Below are 16907 nucleotides of genomic sequence, written 5' to 3' on the forward strand. Positions count from 1 at the left end.
TTGAATCTTACAGACTACTAAAGGCTATGGAAGTTAATCTGTCCCTGTTAAGAATCTGTTGTTTGTTTCCTGACTTAGCAAATTTCCTTGGAAGAAAACTAACTGTAGGACTTAGTTCTCATCCCAAAGCATTCTTTTCAGAAATCCTAAGCCACTCATTTCTTATCCTATCATCTGACCTCTGTTGCTGTAGAGAGGTAATTTCTGATATTTAGCCAATTTTCATGGTTGCTTTTTGCTGCCAGATAATCCATCTAACCTGGAAGCAGAATTCCATCAAATGTATTCATGAGTTTTAACTTAACACTTTTAAAAATACATTTTTGCAACTTTTGATTTTGAAGAGACAATCTGAGTGATCTGCGCTATTTGCTTCCCAAAAGAATGCATTGAAGTCACTACATGCTGTGCCTAAAACAACAGCAAAGGAATTACAAAAGTTGTGTATATTTGAGAGACAAAAAATGTTTAAATGGGTGTTATTATTAAGATATTTTTCTTCCATTCTCTATTTTTTTCCTGTGGCCATCAAAATGGCACATTTTATGAGGTATATCATGTTGTGAAATTTTACAGTGTTTATTGCTAAATTCCAATTAGTGAATTTCAAAAAGTCGATCTGTTCTGTAGTCTTGTGATGGGCTCTTATTGGTAAGGAATGATCCATTCTTTTTCCAAGGATGAAGTGGAATGGGTTTTATTTGTCCAGTGTCATTTAGGTGATTATATAAATTAGACTAACCTAGCATGAACAAAAAAAAGAACTTGGATTTTTGTGTGTTGAAATATATTGGTAAAACCTTCAATCCTATTTCTTATTATCATGCATAAAAACTATTTAATTTAAATTTCTAATAAATGGAGAAGTCATTACCATTGACTTCTATATTTGTATCTTACATGTTTGTGTTTCTTTTCTCACTTTTCTCTCTTCCTAACTTAAATTGGAAAATTATATTTCAAGAATAACAAATGTTAAGTAATTTACCTTTTTATTTCATTTTATCCTTAGGGGGAAAAAAGAGTAACTTGGGGGAAAAATTCATGTACTGTAAACTCCAGTAGAATGATATTTGTAGATTAAAACACAAATGTGTTTAGATTATAGCAAGCTTTTCAATTCTTCATGTTTTGCCAAAACTCCAAAGAAATTTTCTTATAGTTTTATTCATATAAATTTACTAGTTAGAAATCACATAATTCACCTACTTGTCTTATTGAATGCAACAAAAACAATTATAATTCAGGTAAATTAATTACTGTTCCAATGTATTCAGAAATAAAATATTACTTATTTTAATATATGATGTTAGATATTACATTACTTATTTGGTTACTGCATACCTAGTGGTGACAATGACAAACAAAAGTCTCCTACACTTAAACTTGTATTTATGGGCCAAAAGGAAAGGGTAAGAACATATATGATGCCCTCAGGAGTCCCAAATTCTTTGGAGAAGCTTAGGGTTTATTTCAGATTCTAAGATTATTTTTTAAAGGATTATACCAAGATGTTCTTTAATAGAATTTCTAAAAAAAATTTTTTTTTTTTGCTTTGGTGTGGGAATTGAAACCGGGCTTAGCATATATGCATGCATCCTCTACCATTGGGTCCTGCCCTCAGCCCCTTAACAGTTTCACTTAGTGAAACAAATAAGACATTACAAAGATGTTCTCTTTAGTATTTGTAGATGAGAATTATTTTTAATTTAATATTAATGTTTATGAAAATATAATGCAGTAGATATACTGTAACCAAATGTTTAAGATAATCTCTAACGTGTTGCTGATAACAGGCCACAGGTTTAGTATAGAGACATTTTAACAAAGTAAATATTTATATTCAATTTGGGAGAAAAAAAAAGTATGCTAAGATTCATGCTTACATTTCTTCAGAGAGCTTAAGTTGGTAGTGTACTCAATGAGAAATGTCAAGATAAATATAAAGAATTTCACCTGGGTGTCAAGATCAGTGGAATACATTCTTGATTAGCATGCAGGAAATTTGAGCATCTATACCCAGCACCAATGAAATAAAACGAAATTTCAAACACTCTAGAGTTGAAAGAGGAAGTTATATGGTAAACACTGGCACTACAAGTAATAACAATTCAAGGTTTCATAAAAGCTTTAATATTAACTAATTTAAGAAGTTGCTAAAAATAAAATTTGAGCACTATTTGAGTAATTTCTACTTAGAGAAATAGTATTCACCAAGAAGGTCAAATGGGGAGAAAACACATACTCATAAATAGTGTCATTTAAATGCTAATTATAATGAATACCAACCATATACCAAAAAATATATATGAAGCACTACCAGAGAAAGAATATTGTTGGTATAGTGCGATCAATATTTGAGAAAGGTATTGTAAGAATAGTTGCCCAGATTAATAGATTAACTGAAACAAATACAATAATTAATTAAATACAAAACTATAAACGTTATTTGGGGGTTTTCCTTAGTTCCCAGTGTTCTGAAGCAAGAGATTGGGGAATATTGGTTTCAGGAACTTGAACTCACCAGACCCAGAGTTTCCAGCAAGACACACCTCATATTGGTAGCTCTGGGACAAGGTCCCAGTGCCGCTAACATCCACCAGGTGGCCAGGAAAGTGGCCCTCAGGCACAGAGCAGACACCCAGCGGTGCCGCCCTGAGCCTCCTGCACAGCCTCACCGCCACGAACACCAGCACAGAGAAGAGGAAGAGAGATGACACCAACGCCAAGGCGAGGACCAAGTAGAGAGTGAGCGAGTCCCCCTGCGCGCGCTCGGGCGCCTCTTCCTGGAGCGGCAGGTAGGGCTGGGAGAAGCCATCCACCAGCAGCACGTGCAGCGTGACGCTGGCAGACAGCGGTGGCTCGCCATTGTCCTTGACCAGTACCACCAGCCTGTGCCTGGCCGCGTCGCGCTCACTCAGCAGCCTGGCGGTGCGCACCTCGCCATTGTGCGCCCACACGCCAAACAGCCCTGGCTCGGTGGCCTTGAGCAGCTGGTATGACAGCCAGGCGTTCTGACCCGAGTCTCCATCCACCGCCACCACCTTGGTGACCAGGTAGCCCTGCTCTGCCGCCCTGGGCACCAGCTCGGTGCAGGGCGCAGAGGCGTTCTGCATTGGGTACAGCACGAAGGGCGAGTTGTCATTGTCGTCCAGCACCACCACTCGCACCAGCGCCTGGCTGCTGAGCGCGGGCGAGCCTTGGTCTGTGGCGCCCACGTGGAACTCGAAGGCCTGCAGGGCCTCGAAGTCCAGCGCCCTCAGCGCGAACAGCTGCCCATTGTCTGCATTGATAGAGATCAGCGAGGCGAGGGGCAGGTGTGGATCCTGCGTTGGCAGCAGCGAGTAGGTGATCTGGGCATTGGTGCCTGAGTCTCTGTCTGTGGCTCTGACACTGCCTATGTGTAGGGCAGGGCTGTTGTTCTCGCGCACTAACAGCATATAGGAGGTTTGTGTAAAGTCAGGGGAGTTGTCGTTAACGTCAGAGATGACAACAGTTATGCTGTGCTCGGTTTTTAGCCTGGGTGTCCCCAAGTCGGTCACTGTGATGGTGATGTTGTACTCTGCTCTGCTCTCTCTGTCCAGCGGCCTCTCTGTCACCAAGGTATAAAAATTCTTAAATGTGGGTTTCAAGAAGAAGGGGAGATCATTTTCTATGGAGCAAACCATCCTACCATTGTCCCCAGAGTCTGGATCAGAAACGCTGAAAATGGCAACTACAGTCTCTGGGGAGTTTTCTGGAATAGAGCTGCTGAGTGTTGACATGGTTAGTTCAGGAGCATTGTCATTCACATCCACCACTTCTATGGCCACTGTGCATTTTCCCACAAGGCCTCCACCATCTGTGGCTGCAATTTCTACGATATAATGTCGGGTTGCTTCAAAATCCAATGCTCTTTGCAGATGAATTTCTCCTGTTTTTTCATGTATTACAAATGGTTGAGAAACTTCGTCACCTTCTAGTAAAGAGTAGGATACACGCCCATAAGTTCCTGCATCTATATCTCGAGCAGAGACAACAAGAACTAATGAGTTTATGGGACTGTTCTCAGGAACCTGTGCCTCATACAGGGACTGTAAAAATTCGGGGGCATTATCATTGATGTCTATTACTTCAATGCGAATTGTGACAGTCCCAGACCTGGGTGGCGCCCCACCATCCAGCGCTGTGAGAGTTAAACTGAGCTCAGGCTCTTCCTCCCGGTCCAGGGCTTTGCCCAATACCAGCTCTGGGTATTTTCTGCCATCACTACGGTTGTGAGTAGCAACATGAAAATAGGAGTTGGGGCTGATTATGTAGTTCTGAACACTGTTGCTACCCATGTCCAAGTCCTGAGCTGATTTCAAAGCAAACACAGACCCTGGCTGGAGGCTCTCTGGGATTCTAAGGATCATTTCCCTGTCTAGGAACTCTGGAGAATGGTCATTTACATCCATGAGTTGCACATCAATTTGAAACAACTGCACCGGGTTTTCCAGTAACAGTTGGAAATGCAATACACAGGGTTCTGTAGCTCCACACAACACCTCCCGGTCTAGTTTTTCCTGTAGAAGCAAATTGCCGGTTTTTACATCAAGCTGCAAGAGCTGTTTGCTGCCTTTGTGATGGATTCGTGCACCCCGAGTGGCCAGCTCCCCCACCATTAGTCCCAGATCTTTTGCCAGGTTGGCCACAGAGTAGCTGCTTTCTATTTCTTCTGGAATGGAATATCTAATTGCCTCAGAGTCAGCCTCCCACAAAAACAACAGCATAGCAAGAAAAATGACTTGCCTTTTCTGCGGGGGTTTTGCTAGAGCAGTCTTCATTGTTCAAATCCGTCCAGAAGGTGCAGTTCCTTCAACCCGGTATACAATCCACTGAGATGATTTAGTTAAATAAACTTCGGTTAAATATTTTTTTTTCTGGCATGCACTTAGGACGATTAGTTCTTCGAAGATCCGTCTCCTGGAGCTCATCTAAAATGCCGCCTTCTTTTGTGGAGCTTTCAGAGTTCCGATTCCCAGCTCAATGGCGTCCGTGGCATACAAAGCCCATTATTCACATGCTTAACCTGCAGCGCCACCAGGCGTCCTTACTTATTATTGCATATAATATTTGCATTTCAGACCAAATTCTAAATCTGGTGTGTATTAGGAACCTTTTAATCACAAAAGTACCCTTAATTTTATATCCTAGTTATTAGATGTTCTAAATAAACGTTTTCTGAGTTGATTTTAAGTGAAAGAATACTGTAAGAACAGACTGATGTGATATATATGAGTATTCTCTTCATTTACTTTTGAAGAATATGAAAGTTTCTTTTGAAGAAACTTTTCTTGTGGGTTTATAATTCGATTGTATTTAAGAAATTATAATGGATATCTACAAAAATTTCTATTCACAATTTACTTTCATTTTGAAGTATAACATGCCAACATAAAATGTCACAAATGTCACAAGCTAGTACATTTTAAAAAATTAAAAATAGGGAAAGATTTTGAGTAACTGATATCCTTCTTCCTCTTGTATGTACTTCACACTCATTCTTTTTATTTATACATAAGATTACAATACTCTTTGATATAATGACAAAGGCATGTAAATAATTTTCTCCTTCAGCCTCCAAAGACAAAGTTTGAATATTTGCTGTGGTATGTAGAAGCTAATGGAAAAATGTCTGGAAGAAAGGTGTATTCCATCAAACTAGAGGAAAGATCAGTAGAGCAGTTGGAGGGGAGGAAGGCGGGATGGGTTGGGCAGTAACAGTGAAATGAATCTGACCAATCTTTCATATGTAAATATATGAATATACCACAGTGAATATCAACTCATCGAATTTTAACAAAGTGTATACACACTTCTATAAAAATATTCTAGATTAAAAGTTGAAACACTACCAAGACCCAGGAAGTCTCTTTATTTCATTGTTTTTACCCTCCCTCCAAAAAGATAAGCACTATCCTGATTTCTATTATCATAGTTATCTCTGCCTTCTTTTGAACTTTTATACAATAAAGCTATAGAGCTTTACTGTTGTTGACCTTCATTCAGTATTCTATTAAGTAAAATGACCAGTGTCATCTTGTTCTAAGTTGTTTTGTTCTTGTAGATTTGTATTTATTAAGATGTATGGATATACCATGATATTGTTGTACATTCTCCAGTTGCTGAAAATTTGAGTTTTTTTCATCTTTGAGGGTTTTTTTTTGAATATTGAATATATTCATAGACTTTAGATTGTTGTGCATTAATGCAAGATATATATTTAGATTTTGTAAATATTATGAATTATTTTTCAAAAGTAGTTGGAGTAATACCAGCAAAGTATGAGAGTTTCAGGTTCTTCATTATCCTTATCAACATTTGATGTTGTCTTTTCAGTTTTAACCACTCTACTGAGTGTGTGGTAATATCATTTGTGGTTTTTATTAGCATTTGCAATCACCCAAGAAATCATGCCCATTTTCAAAAATTTATTGGTCATTAGTATACATTCTTTTGAAATACTTGCTATTTGGGACATTTTCCTGTTTCCTTATTAGTCTGGAGAACTTATCTTCTATATTCTGGAAATATCTTTTCAGACACATGTGTTGCAAATATCTTTTCCCACTCTATGCTTTTACTTTTTATAATTTTAAGAGCTCAATGATTATACATAGTAGTTGGGCTCTATGCTTGTATCTAAAATTTATTATGGTGACATTGATCAAGAAATATTTAATTTGGTCTGATTTGTCAATATATTTTATTTAAAGCTAATAGTTTGTGTGTACTAGTTAATCTTTTTCATATTCCAAGGCATAAAAATTCTTATGTGATATATTTTCACAAACTAATAACTATACTTTGCATGTTGAATGCTATAATAAATTTTAAATTACTTTTTTCAAGTGAATAATGTTAGGGTCACTTTTTTCATGTGAATACCCAAATTACTTTGCACCATTTATTAAAAGATGATCTCCATTATTTCTAAAGTGACATCATTGTCTTAAATCAGGTGATCACATGTCTGCTCAAGTATTTCATTTTTCTCTTTGTTTATCCTACATACCACATTTTATTAATTACTATGGGGTTGTCATAGAGTTTGTTATATGAGAGGTAAGGCCTCCATTTAAAAAACAATAGACTAAGGGGAAGGAAAGACAGCAGAATAAAATAGACATTATTATTGCTGTGTGTATATACGTGACTGCATAACAAATGTGATTCTGCAACCTGTACACTCAGAAAAATGAGAAATTATATCCCACCTGATTCAAATATATGATATGTGAAGATCATTGTACTGTCATGGATAACTAATTAAAACAAATTAAAAAAACAATAGGCTATTTTAAAGAGCAATATGTGACCCACAGAAAAAATAAATCAGAAGGCAAAGATATTCTCACCTTCCCCTCCCAACACATGAACAACCTTCAAATTTGGCTATGTTATATTTTCATTTTCATCAAACTTAGTGAATTTTTAAACTTCACTCAAGACCAATTCTTTGATTCATGGATTATTCAGAAGTGTGACCAAGGGGATATTTTCCTGTTACCTTTCCTTTATTGATTTTTTTTGTTTGACTCTACTATAGTTGGAAATCCATTCTGTCTGATTTTACTTTTAAATTGGCTGAGGTTTATTCTACCACCTAGTATGCGGTCTATCATGTATATATCCTGTGAGCATTTGAAAAAATTTGTATTCTGTGTTTGTTAGATGGAATATTCTATAAATAGAGATGAGATGTCATTGGTTGATGTTATTGATAAGTTCTGTATCTCTGCTAGTTTTCTGACTCATTTATCTAATTTATCAAATAGATATTGAGAGAAGGCCATGGATGTCTCCAACTATAACTGTAGATTTGTCTATTTCTCCTAATTCTGTCAGTTTTTGCTCCACATTTCTTGAAGCTTTCAGGTATACACATTTAGGATTCCTGCATTTTCTACTTTTATCATTGTATTATGTCTCATCCTACCTCTGGTAATTTTCTTTCTTTGATAGCAACTCTATATGACATTAATATAGCCATTACTGCTTATTAATATTATTATAATGTTTTTCCATTTTCACTTTTAGTCTGCCTGTATCATCATATTTGAAGGTTTTTATAGAGCATATATAGTCATGATTTCTTAAACCCATCCTTTCAATATCTTTGCCTCAATGTGTTTAACTATTTACATTTAATATAATTATTGATGTTAGAGCTTGAGCCTGCCATTTTATTTTATTTTTTTCTGTTTGATCTCTGCTTTTTGTTTTGTTTTCTTTTGTTTGTGGTGCTAGGGATCAAACCCAAGACCTCATTCAAGCTAAGCAAAGACTTACTTCTGAAGTTCTGTTTCTCTTTTTCCTAATTACCTGTGAATTATTAGAATACTTCCTTATTATTTCATTTTGGTATGAAATAATGCCTTTCATGGTATCACTTTGTATATCTCTTTGACTGGTTGCTCTACGTATTTTATACACACACACACACACACACACACACACACACGTTAGTTTGCTAGTGTCACCATTTTACCATTTAAAGTGGAGAAAATGTACCTCATTTTACCCTTTTCAATTTATAATATAATCATCTTAGATATTTCCTCTATGTACATTTAGAACCACATCAAGCAATTTTGAATAATCATCCACTATACTTTGGAAAACATAAAAGGTGAAGGAAAGTCTTATTTTATTTGCTTATATATTTATTTACTGTGCTCTTTCTTTTTTTCTCAGTGGTGTTAAGATTCCTTTTAAAAGTTGTTTCCTGGACTGGGGTTGTAGCTCAGTGGTAAAGTGCTTGCCTAGCATGTTTTAAGCACTGGGTTCAATTCTCAGCACTGCATATACATAAATAAAATAAAGGTCAATTGACAAATAATAATATCACATATTTAAAAAGTTGTTTCTTTCAAAATATCAGAGAAAAATTCAACCTTTGGTTTTTTGGGTTTGGCTTATTTCACTTAGCATGATAGACTGGGGTGGAAAATGGAAGTTCAGTAGATTAGAAAAGGGGAAGGAAGGGAAGGGAATGGGGATAGGAAAAGAAAAGAAAGTGGAATGAATCTGACATGCCTTTCCTATGTACATATATGAAGACATGACAGTCAACCTCTCCATTGTGTATACCTGCAAGAAATTAATTTTAAAAGAAGTTGTTTCTTTGGCTGTGGAGAACCTCCTTTAGCCCCTCTTTTATGAGTAGGTCTACTAGCAATAAAATCTTTGGAGGATATTCAAAATTGGTATCAGATCTTGGATTAACAGTTCTTTTATTTAGCATTTGAATGTTTTTTAGTAGGGGGGATTGGACTCAGGAACACTCTACCATTGAAAACATCCCCAGACCTTTTTATTTTTTATTTTTAGAAAGGATCTCACTAAGTTGTGGAGGCTGGCATTAAACTTGTGATCCTCCATCCTCAGCCTCCTGAGTTGCTGGAATAACAGTTATGTGCCACCATGCCAGCTATCCTCCATGGTTTTTGAAAAAAAATCTACTGTCATTCAAACTGTTACTGTCTTATAGATAAGGTATCATTTTTTTTTCTCACAGTTTTCAAGGTATTTCCGTTACTTTTGGTTTTCAGATATTTGAATATGATGTCTCTTGGTGTGGATTTCTTTGGGTTTACTCTGTTTAAGATTCATTTGGAGTTTTGATTTTTCATTTATTTTATTATTTAATTTATTTTTCATTTATTTTAACTATGTTCATAATTTTTGAAGCACTTCATGAAGTCTGTTTTGGAATTTTCTTTCAGATAATGCTAACATTCCTGCAATCTTGGCATTAGGGTATCTATTAGTTGTCTATTACATTCGCTTAAGATTTACTGATTCTTGACATGACCCAAATAGTACATTCCTTAATCCTCAGCACCATATAAAAAGAAATTAAATAAAGGTATTGTGTCCAATTACAACTTTTAAAAAAAAGGAATCGTTCAGAGAAGATAAGATATTTAGTGGAAATTTTGGAATCCCAGATTAGAGTCTTTTGCATTTGGGCATTTCAAGGGTCACTTCTTGAAAAGAGCTCCCTGCCCATTCATCACAGCCCACCCAAAAAGTCACATCTGATATTATAAACCTGGCCCTGCACTGCCTCTCACAAAGCACCTTCTCAGAATTTTTACTTAACAGAGGCCTGAGTGGAGCCCAGCCTATAATACAAAGGCAGAGAATATATATAAAACATCAGCTGCTTTAAATAATCTATCCAGTTCTTTCTTACATATAAACAGATAACCGGGGAGAACAAGACATAAGAAAAAAATTAATTTGTATCAAAAAAGAACAAGAAAGAAATGAGAGGAAAGGAAAAGAAAAATGCACTCTGTAGGAAACAGATAATTCAAGAAATGAAGTGAGTTATAAAAAATCTGAAATGATACCATATTAAAGATTCAATCAAAAACAAAGTTCCTAGGGATTTAAATATAACACCAAAAATTAATAATTCACTAGAATGAACTCAAAGTGAGAGACATCAGAATATAAAGTAAATACAATCAAACATTAAAATAAGACACATAGAGAAATAATTATGGATGTTCAAAATATCTGACAAGTTCAAATCTCAGAAATAACAGTATAAACTTAGGGATACAATTATTAATGGAATAATGTTAGAAATGAAATTTCTCAGAGGTAAAAATATATGAATTGTTGGAATACATAAGTACATGAGGGTTCAGAAAATGAATGAAAAGGAATATAACAATATTGTGAAATTCAAATCTCCTAATAAATAAAATTCTAAAATTTGAGAGGGAAGGAAAGGGAGAGAAATTACATATATTATTTTGCATATACATATAATTTATATACTTTTATATTATATGTAGGAGAGAGAACAAAAAGGAACAAGAATCATATTGGGTAAGATTTCTTATAAAATTGTGGATAAATAATCAATAGATAAATGATTTTAAATTTCATAGCAAGAATTCTCTATCCACTGAATCATCAATTGAGTAGGGGGGAAAACTAAGTACATTTTCAGGTGTGTAAATACACAGTAAGTTTTTCTATACCTACTCTTAGAGGATTTGAGGATGTACTATATTTGAGGATGTACTATAGCAAAGGGAGGGAATGAAAAAGGAAAGAAGGGGATGAGGGTCCCATCACACAATGAAATCAAGTAGGAGAGAATGAAGACCAGAGAGCAGTTTGGTACAGATGCAGAGACCATTTAATTCTAGTAGAAGCAAAAAGATAGAAGGCTCCAGGTAGGAAATATGAGAAGCTGAATTCATGATTCAGATTTTGAAAAACTGTGAAGATGAGATAGGGTTAACTCATGAAGTTTAAAAGGTGAATCTATTTGATCTTGATTTTAGGGACATTCTGTTTTCAATAATCAGGAAGCACAATGTTAGATCCAAAGAGCAGGTATGATAGTCCTTATCCCAAGTACTATGGCTACATAAGGGACAATATTTTGAGAGAGAATCAGCCACCAATAACCAGGGACTGTCCTGACACTCTCAGGTAGGTCAAGATCTCCATTCAGAACATGAACTATCTCACCCAACACCAATATCAAAAAAGACCTTGGTGATTCTGATTGAGCAAGATGAAAATAAAATTACTCCATGGTTGAGCACAAGCCAAAATAAGAATATTGTTCAAACCAGGACAATGACCAAAGATCTCTACTTCCTTGCAAATATGAGTGAATGTTGCTTCTTCACCAATTGTACTTTCATTTCACCTTGTTCTCCTCAATTCCTCAATGAAATTTAGTGAAATAGCTAATCATACATTTCTTTCCCATTTTCTTAAAGCGTCTAATCCAGAGCTAACCCATACTTCCTTAAACCCTCTCCAAAATTTCCTATCATAAACTCAAATCCTAGAACTCCTTTATAAGTAGTACAAAAGTAACCCTGTTACTATGGTGATCCACAGTTTCCTATTTTCTACAGTTTTCATTACTACAATGAGTCAGTAACCCAAACTTTGTTTTGATAAAATGTGTTCTTGGTAATCTTTGATTGTAGGGAATTATGATTTATATTGTCACAAAAAGTAAATTTCAAGTACGTATTTTCAGTTTCTAAAACATATCTATAGACAAGACATGGTTAAAGACAGGGGGAGATTGTAAAATGTAAGGGAGACATTATGAAAGAAAGAATAAGAATGTCTGCATTTTATTCACACAAAAATCAGTGAGGCTATTGTTAATTGATAATAAATGGACTTTTCAATTTGACAAGAGAAGTACCTAAAATAATAATATAGTCTATATGAAGAACAAATAATTGAAGTTTTTTTTAGTTCAGTACCCAGAAATCATAACAGTAAATTGTCTAAAGAAAAAAGTTTGAAAATTTCTTACTCATACAGTTTGTAGGATTGCCATAACAAATGCATCAGAATGGGTGGTTTAACCAACAGGTATTTATTTTCTCACAGTTCTGGAGGATGTAAGTCTAAGGTCAAGGTGTTGTCAGGATTTTTAAATTCTGAAGACTCTCTCCTTTCCTGTAGATGATGATCTTATTCCAGCAACTTGACATGATCATCTCTGTGCAACATGTGTCTGTCTTTTCTCCATGTCCTAATTTACTTTTATAAAGACACCAGTTTTATTGGTTTAGGGCCTACACAAACCACCCAATATTAATGTAATTCTCTCTTTGTAGGCTCCATATCTGAACAAGGTCACATTCTGAGGTAGTAGGACTTCAGATTTCATATGGCAGGGATGGGAGCTCAATTCAACCCAAAACAATTAAAAATATATTAACTAATATTAAGGAAGTAAATGTTATAAGATTTTTTTAAAAAGTATTTGAAAGTGCTAATGGACTAAAATTTAAAAAACAGACAATACCACAAGTTGACAAAAATAAGAAGGAATGGGTACATCCACACATTGTCAATAGTGTAAATGGCTCAACCAATTTGGGAAATAACCACTAACTGAATATGTGCCTACTACATGAGCAGCAATTCTACCCACCCCCCGCCAGGTGTACATGTCCAAAAGAACTTCATATATTCATCTTGTCAAAAGATATGTACAAGAACATTCAGGGCAGTGTTATTCATAATCTTCAGACCTTACACCAAATCATATATCCATCTAGAGGATAATTAATAAATTTTGGCATACTCATAGAGTGAAGTACAATACAGCAATGAGAAGGAAATAATTAACAGCAGCAATAGGAATAAATTTCATAAATATTGAGTGAAAGCAACTAGACACAAAGCAGTTTATACTCTATTATTCCATTTATATAAATTTAAATGAGGCAAAACTATGCTGTGGAAAGTCAGCATATTGGTTTATACTTGGGTTAGCAGTGACCATAAGAGTCCTTTGAAAAGAGTGCAGTACAAATTTTTCATTTCCTCAGGTTTCTGGTGCTATTTGCTTTGTGGAAATACACCGAGCTGAATATTTAGTCCCATTTTCTTTAATTAATTGCTATACTGCAATTAAAAAGTTTATTCAAAAAATTTTAGACAATGGGGCTTAGAGCTGGAAGAGAAGAGTAGATATTGTTGTATTTTTATTATGTTTCTCACATCCTGGACTTGCAATCATATATATATATATGCCTTTGAAAATCATTAAAGTGAATAAAACTTTTTTCCATTTAGCATAAAAATCCTTAGAGTGGGATTAAACAGAATGAGTGGGACATCAGAAAAATACATTTAAGAGTTGAATTGATTAAGACAGTTTATAATGAGAAATATTAAAAAAACAGGAAAAATAAACCCATGTACAAATTTGGAATGGCAGTGTATAATAATGCAAAAGTGTATAATAAAGTAAAATTCATTTTCCCCAAATCAAACAAGATAAACTTTGGATAACAAATGGAAGGCAAATCAAACCTATATCTTAAAGAGAACGTTTCCTCCATGACCTACTCAAACTTTTAATCCGGAAAATGGGTAATGATAGAGAACACCACGACATAAACAGATATCTAAGGAAACCAACATACTACAGAAAATTAGCATTTTACTAGATTTCTTCTCTAGCGCTCTGAGGAGGTAGGATTGGATATACAGGCTTCAGGAACTTGAAGTCGCTATTCCCAGAGTCTCTGGTCAAACAAATCTCATACTGGTAGCTCTGGGACAGGGTCCCTGTACCACTGACATCCACCAGGTGGCCAGGAAAGTGACCCTCAGGCATAAAATAGACACCCTGCGAGTCCACCCTGCGCCTCCTGCACAGTCTCACCGCCACGAACACCAGTACAGAGAAGAGGAAGAGAGATGACACCGACGCCAAGGCGATGACCAAGTAGAGAGTGAGCGAGTCCCCCTGCGCGCGCTCGGGCGCCTCTTCCTGGAGCGGCAGGTAGGGCTGGGAGAAGCCATCCACCAGCAGCACGTGCAGCGTGACGCTGGCAGACAGCGGTGGCTCGCCATTGTCCTTGACTAGCACCACCAGCCTGTGCCTGGCCGCGTCGCGCTCACTCAGCAGCCTGGCGGTGCGCACCTCGCCATTGTGCGCCCACACGCCAAACAGCCCTGGCTCGGTGGCCTTGAGCAGCTGGTATGACAGCCAGGCGTTCTGGCCCGAGTCTCCATCCACCGCCACCACCTTGGTGACCAGGTAGCCCAGCTCTGCCGCCCTGGGCACCAGCTCGGTGCAGGGCGCAGAGGCGTTCTGCATTGGGTACAGCACGAAGGGCGAGTTGTCATTGTCGTCCAGCACCACCACTCGCACCAGCGCCTGGCTGCTGAGCGCGGGCGAGCCTTGGTCTGTGGCGCCCACGTGGAACTCGAAGGCCTGCAGGGCCTCGAAGTCCAGCGCCCTCAGCGCGAACAGCTGCCCATTGTCTGCGTTGATGGAGACCAGCGAGGCGAGGGGCAGGTGCGGGTCCTGGGTTGGCAGCAGTGAGTAGGTGATCTGGGCGTTGGTGCCTGAGTCTCTGTCTGTGGCGCTGACACTGCCTATGTGCAGGGCGGGGCTGTTGTTCTCGCGGACCAACAACGTGTACTTCGTTTGCGTGAAGTCAGGGGCGTTGTCGTTGACGTCAGAGATGAGAACAGTTATGCTGTGCTCGGTTTTTAGCCTGGGTGTCCCCAAGTCGGTCACTGTGATGGTGATGTTGTACTCTGCTCTGCTCTCTCTGTCCAGCGGCCTCTCTGTCACCAAGGTGTAAAAGTTTTCAAATGTGGGCTTCAAGAGGAAGGGGAGATCGTTTTGTATGGAGCAAACCATCCTACCATTGTCCCCAGAGTCCGGATCAGAAACGCTGAAAATGGCAACTACAGTCTCTGGGGAATTTTCTGGGATAGAGCTGCTGAGTGTTGACATGGTTATTTCAGGAGCATTGTCATTCACATCCACCACTTCTATGGCCACTGTGCATTTTCCTGAGAAGCCCCCACTGTCTGTGGCTACAATTTCCACGTTATAATATTGAGTTGCCTCGAAATCCAATGCCCTTTGCAGACGAATTTCTCCTGTTTTTTCGTGTATTACAAATGGTTGAGAAACTTCATCACCTACAAATAAAGAATAGACTACACTCCCATGAGTTCCTGCATCTAAATCTTTCGCAGAGACAACTAGAACTAAGGAGTTTATGGGACTGTTCTCAGGAACCTGTACCTCATACAGGGACTGTAAAAATTCGGGGGCATTATCATTAATGTCCACCACCTCAATGCAAACTATGACGGTTCCAGACCTGGGCGGCGCCCCACCATCCAGTGCTGTGAGGGTTAAACGAAGCTCAGACTCTTCCTCCCGGTCCAGGGCTTTGTCCAACACCAGTTCTGGGTATTTTCTGCCATCTCCGCGATTGTGAGTAGCAACATGAAAATAGGAGTTGGGGCTGATTGTGTAGCTCTGAACACTGTTGCTACCTATGTCCAAGTCCTGAGCTGATTTCAAAGCAAACACAGTCCCTGGCTGGGCGCTCTCTGGGATTCTAAGGAACATTTCCCTGTCTAGGAACTCTGGAGAATGGTCATTTACATCTGTGAGATGCACATCAACTTGAAACAACTGCACCGGGTTTTCTAGTAACAACTGGAAATGCAATACACAGGGTTCTGTAGCCCCACACAGCACCTCCCGGTCTAGTTTTTCCTGTAGAAGCAAATTGCCGGTTTTTACATCAAGCTGCAAGAGCTGTTTGCTGCCTTTGTGATGGATTCGCGCGCCCCGAGTGGCCAGCTCCCCCACCCTGAGCCCCAGATCTTTTTCCAGGTTGGCTACAGAGTAGCCGCTTTCTGTTTCTTCTGGAATGGAATATCTAATCGCCTTAGAGTCAGCCTCCCACAAAAACAACAGCATAGCAAGAAAAATGACTTGCCTTTTCTGCGGGGGTTTTGCTAGAGCAGTCTTCATTGTTCAAATCCGTCCAGAAGGTGCAGTTCCTTCAACTCGGTATACAATCCACTCAGATGATTTGGTTAAATAATCTTGAGTTAAATGTTTCTATCTGACGTGCACTTGTAAGGATGCCTTGTCTGAAGATCTGTCTCCCGGAGGAGCTTGCTTAAAATGCCTCCTTCATTGGGGGAGCTTCAGAGTTCTGATTTCCAGCTCAATGGCGTCTGGGGCATTGGCAGAGCCCATTTTTCCACACGCTTAGCCTGCAGCGCCACCAGGTGTCCGTAATTACTATTGCATATAGTACTTGTCATATCATTCCAAATTGTAATAAGGCTGTGTATTAATATCCTTTTAAGTCCCTAAAATATTTTAATTGTATCTCTAAGTTATATGAAGTTCTGAAAAGTTTGGTGAGTTAACTTTCAGTGAATGAATTCTTGTAAGAACAAACCAAAATGATATATTCGTCTTCTTCATAAAGGTACCTTCATACTACATGAAGAAACTTTCTTTCTGGTTTTATAATTTGATTATATTCACAAAATACTGATAATGGATATCTACAAATTCTAAAATTTTACAAAAA

The 16907-nt window shown here is 37.7% G+C and overlaps 2 protein-coding genes across 2 annotated transcripts; both read right to left on the bottom strand.

Moving 5' to 3' along the window:
• Positions 1 to 2462: 2462 nt before the first annotated feature.
• On the bottom strand, positions 2463 to 4805 carry LOC143400428 (protocadherin beta-5-like). Its single transcript, XM_076857659.2, has one exon. The coding sequence runs from the start codon at positions 4803 to 4805 to the stop codon at positions 2463 to 2465; it is 2343 nt and encodes a 780-aa protein (XP_076713774.2).
• Positions 4806 to 13984: 9179 nt separating this feature from the next.
• On the bottom strand, positions 13985 to 16333 carry LOC143399818 (protocadherin beta-5-like). The gene has a single exon (XM_076856843.2). The coding sequence runs from the start codon at positions 16331 to 16333 to the stop codon at positions 13985 to 13987; it is 2349 nt and encodes a 782-aa protein (XP_076712958.2).
• Between the last annotated feature and the right edge of the window lie 574 nt (positions 16334 to 16907).

Source organism: Callospermophilus lateralis, chromosome 5 (genome assembly GCF_048772815.1).
Source record: "Callospermophilus lateralis isolate mCalLat2 chromosome 5, mCalLat2.hap1, whole genome shotgun sequence".
NCBI classification, from domain to species: Eukaryota; Metazoa; Chordata; class Mammalia; order Rodentia; family Sciuridae; genus Callospermophilus; species Callospermophilus lateralis.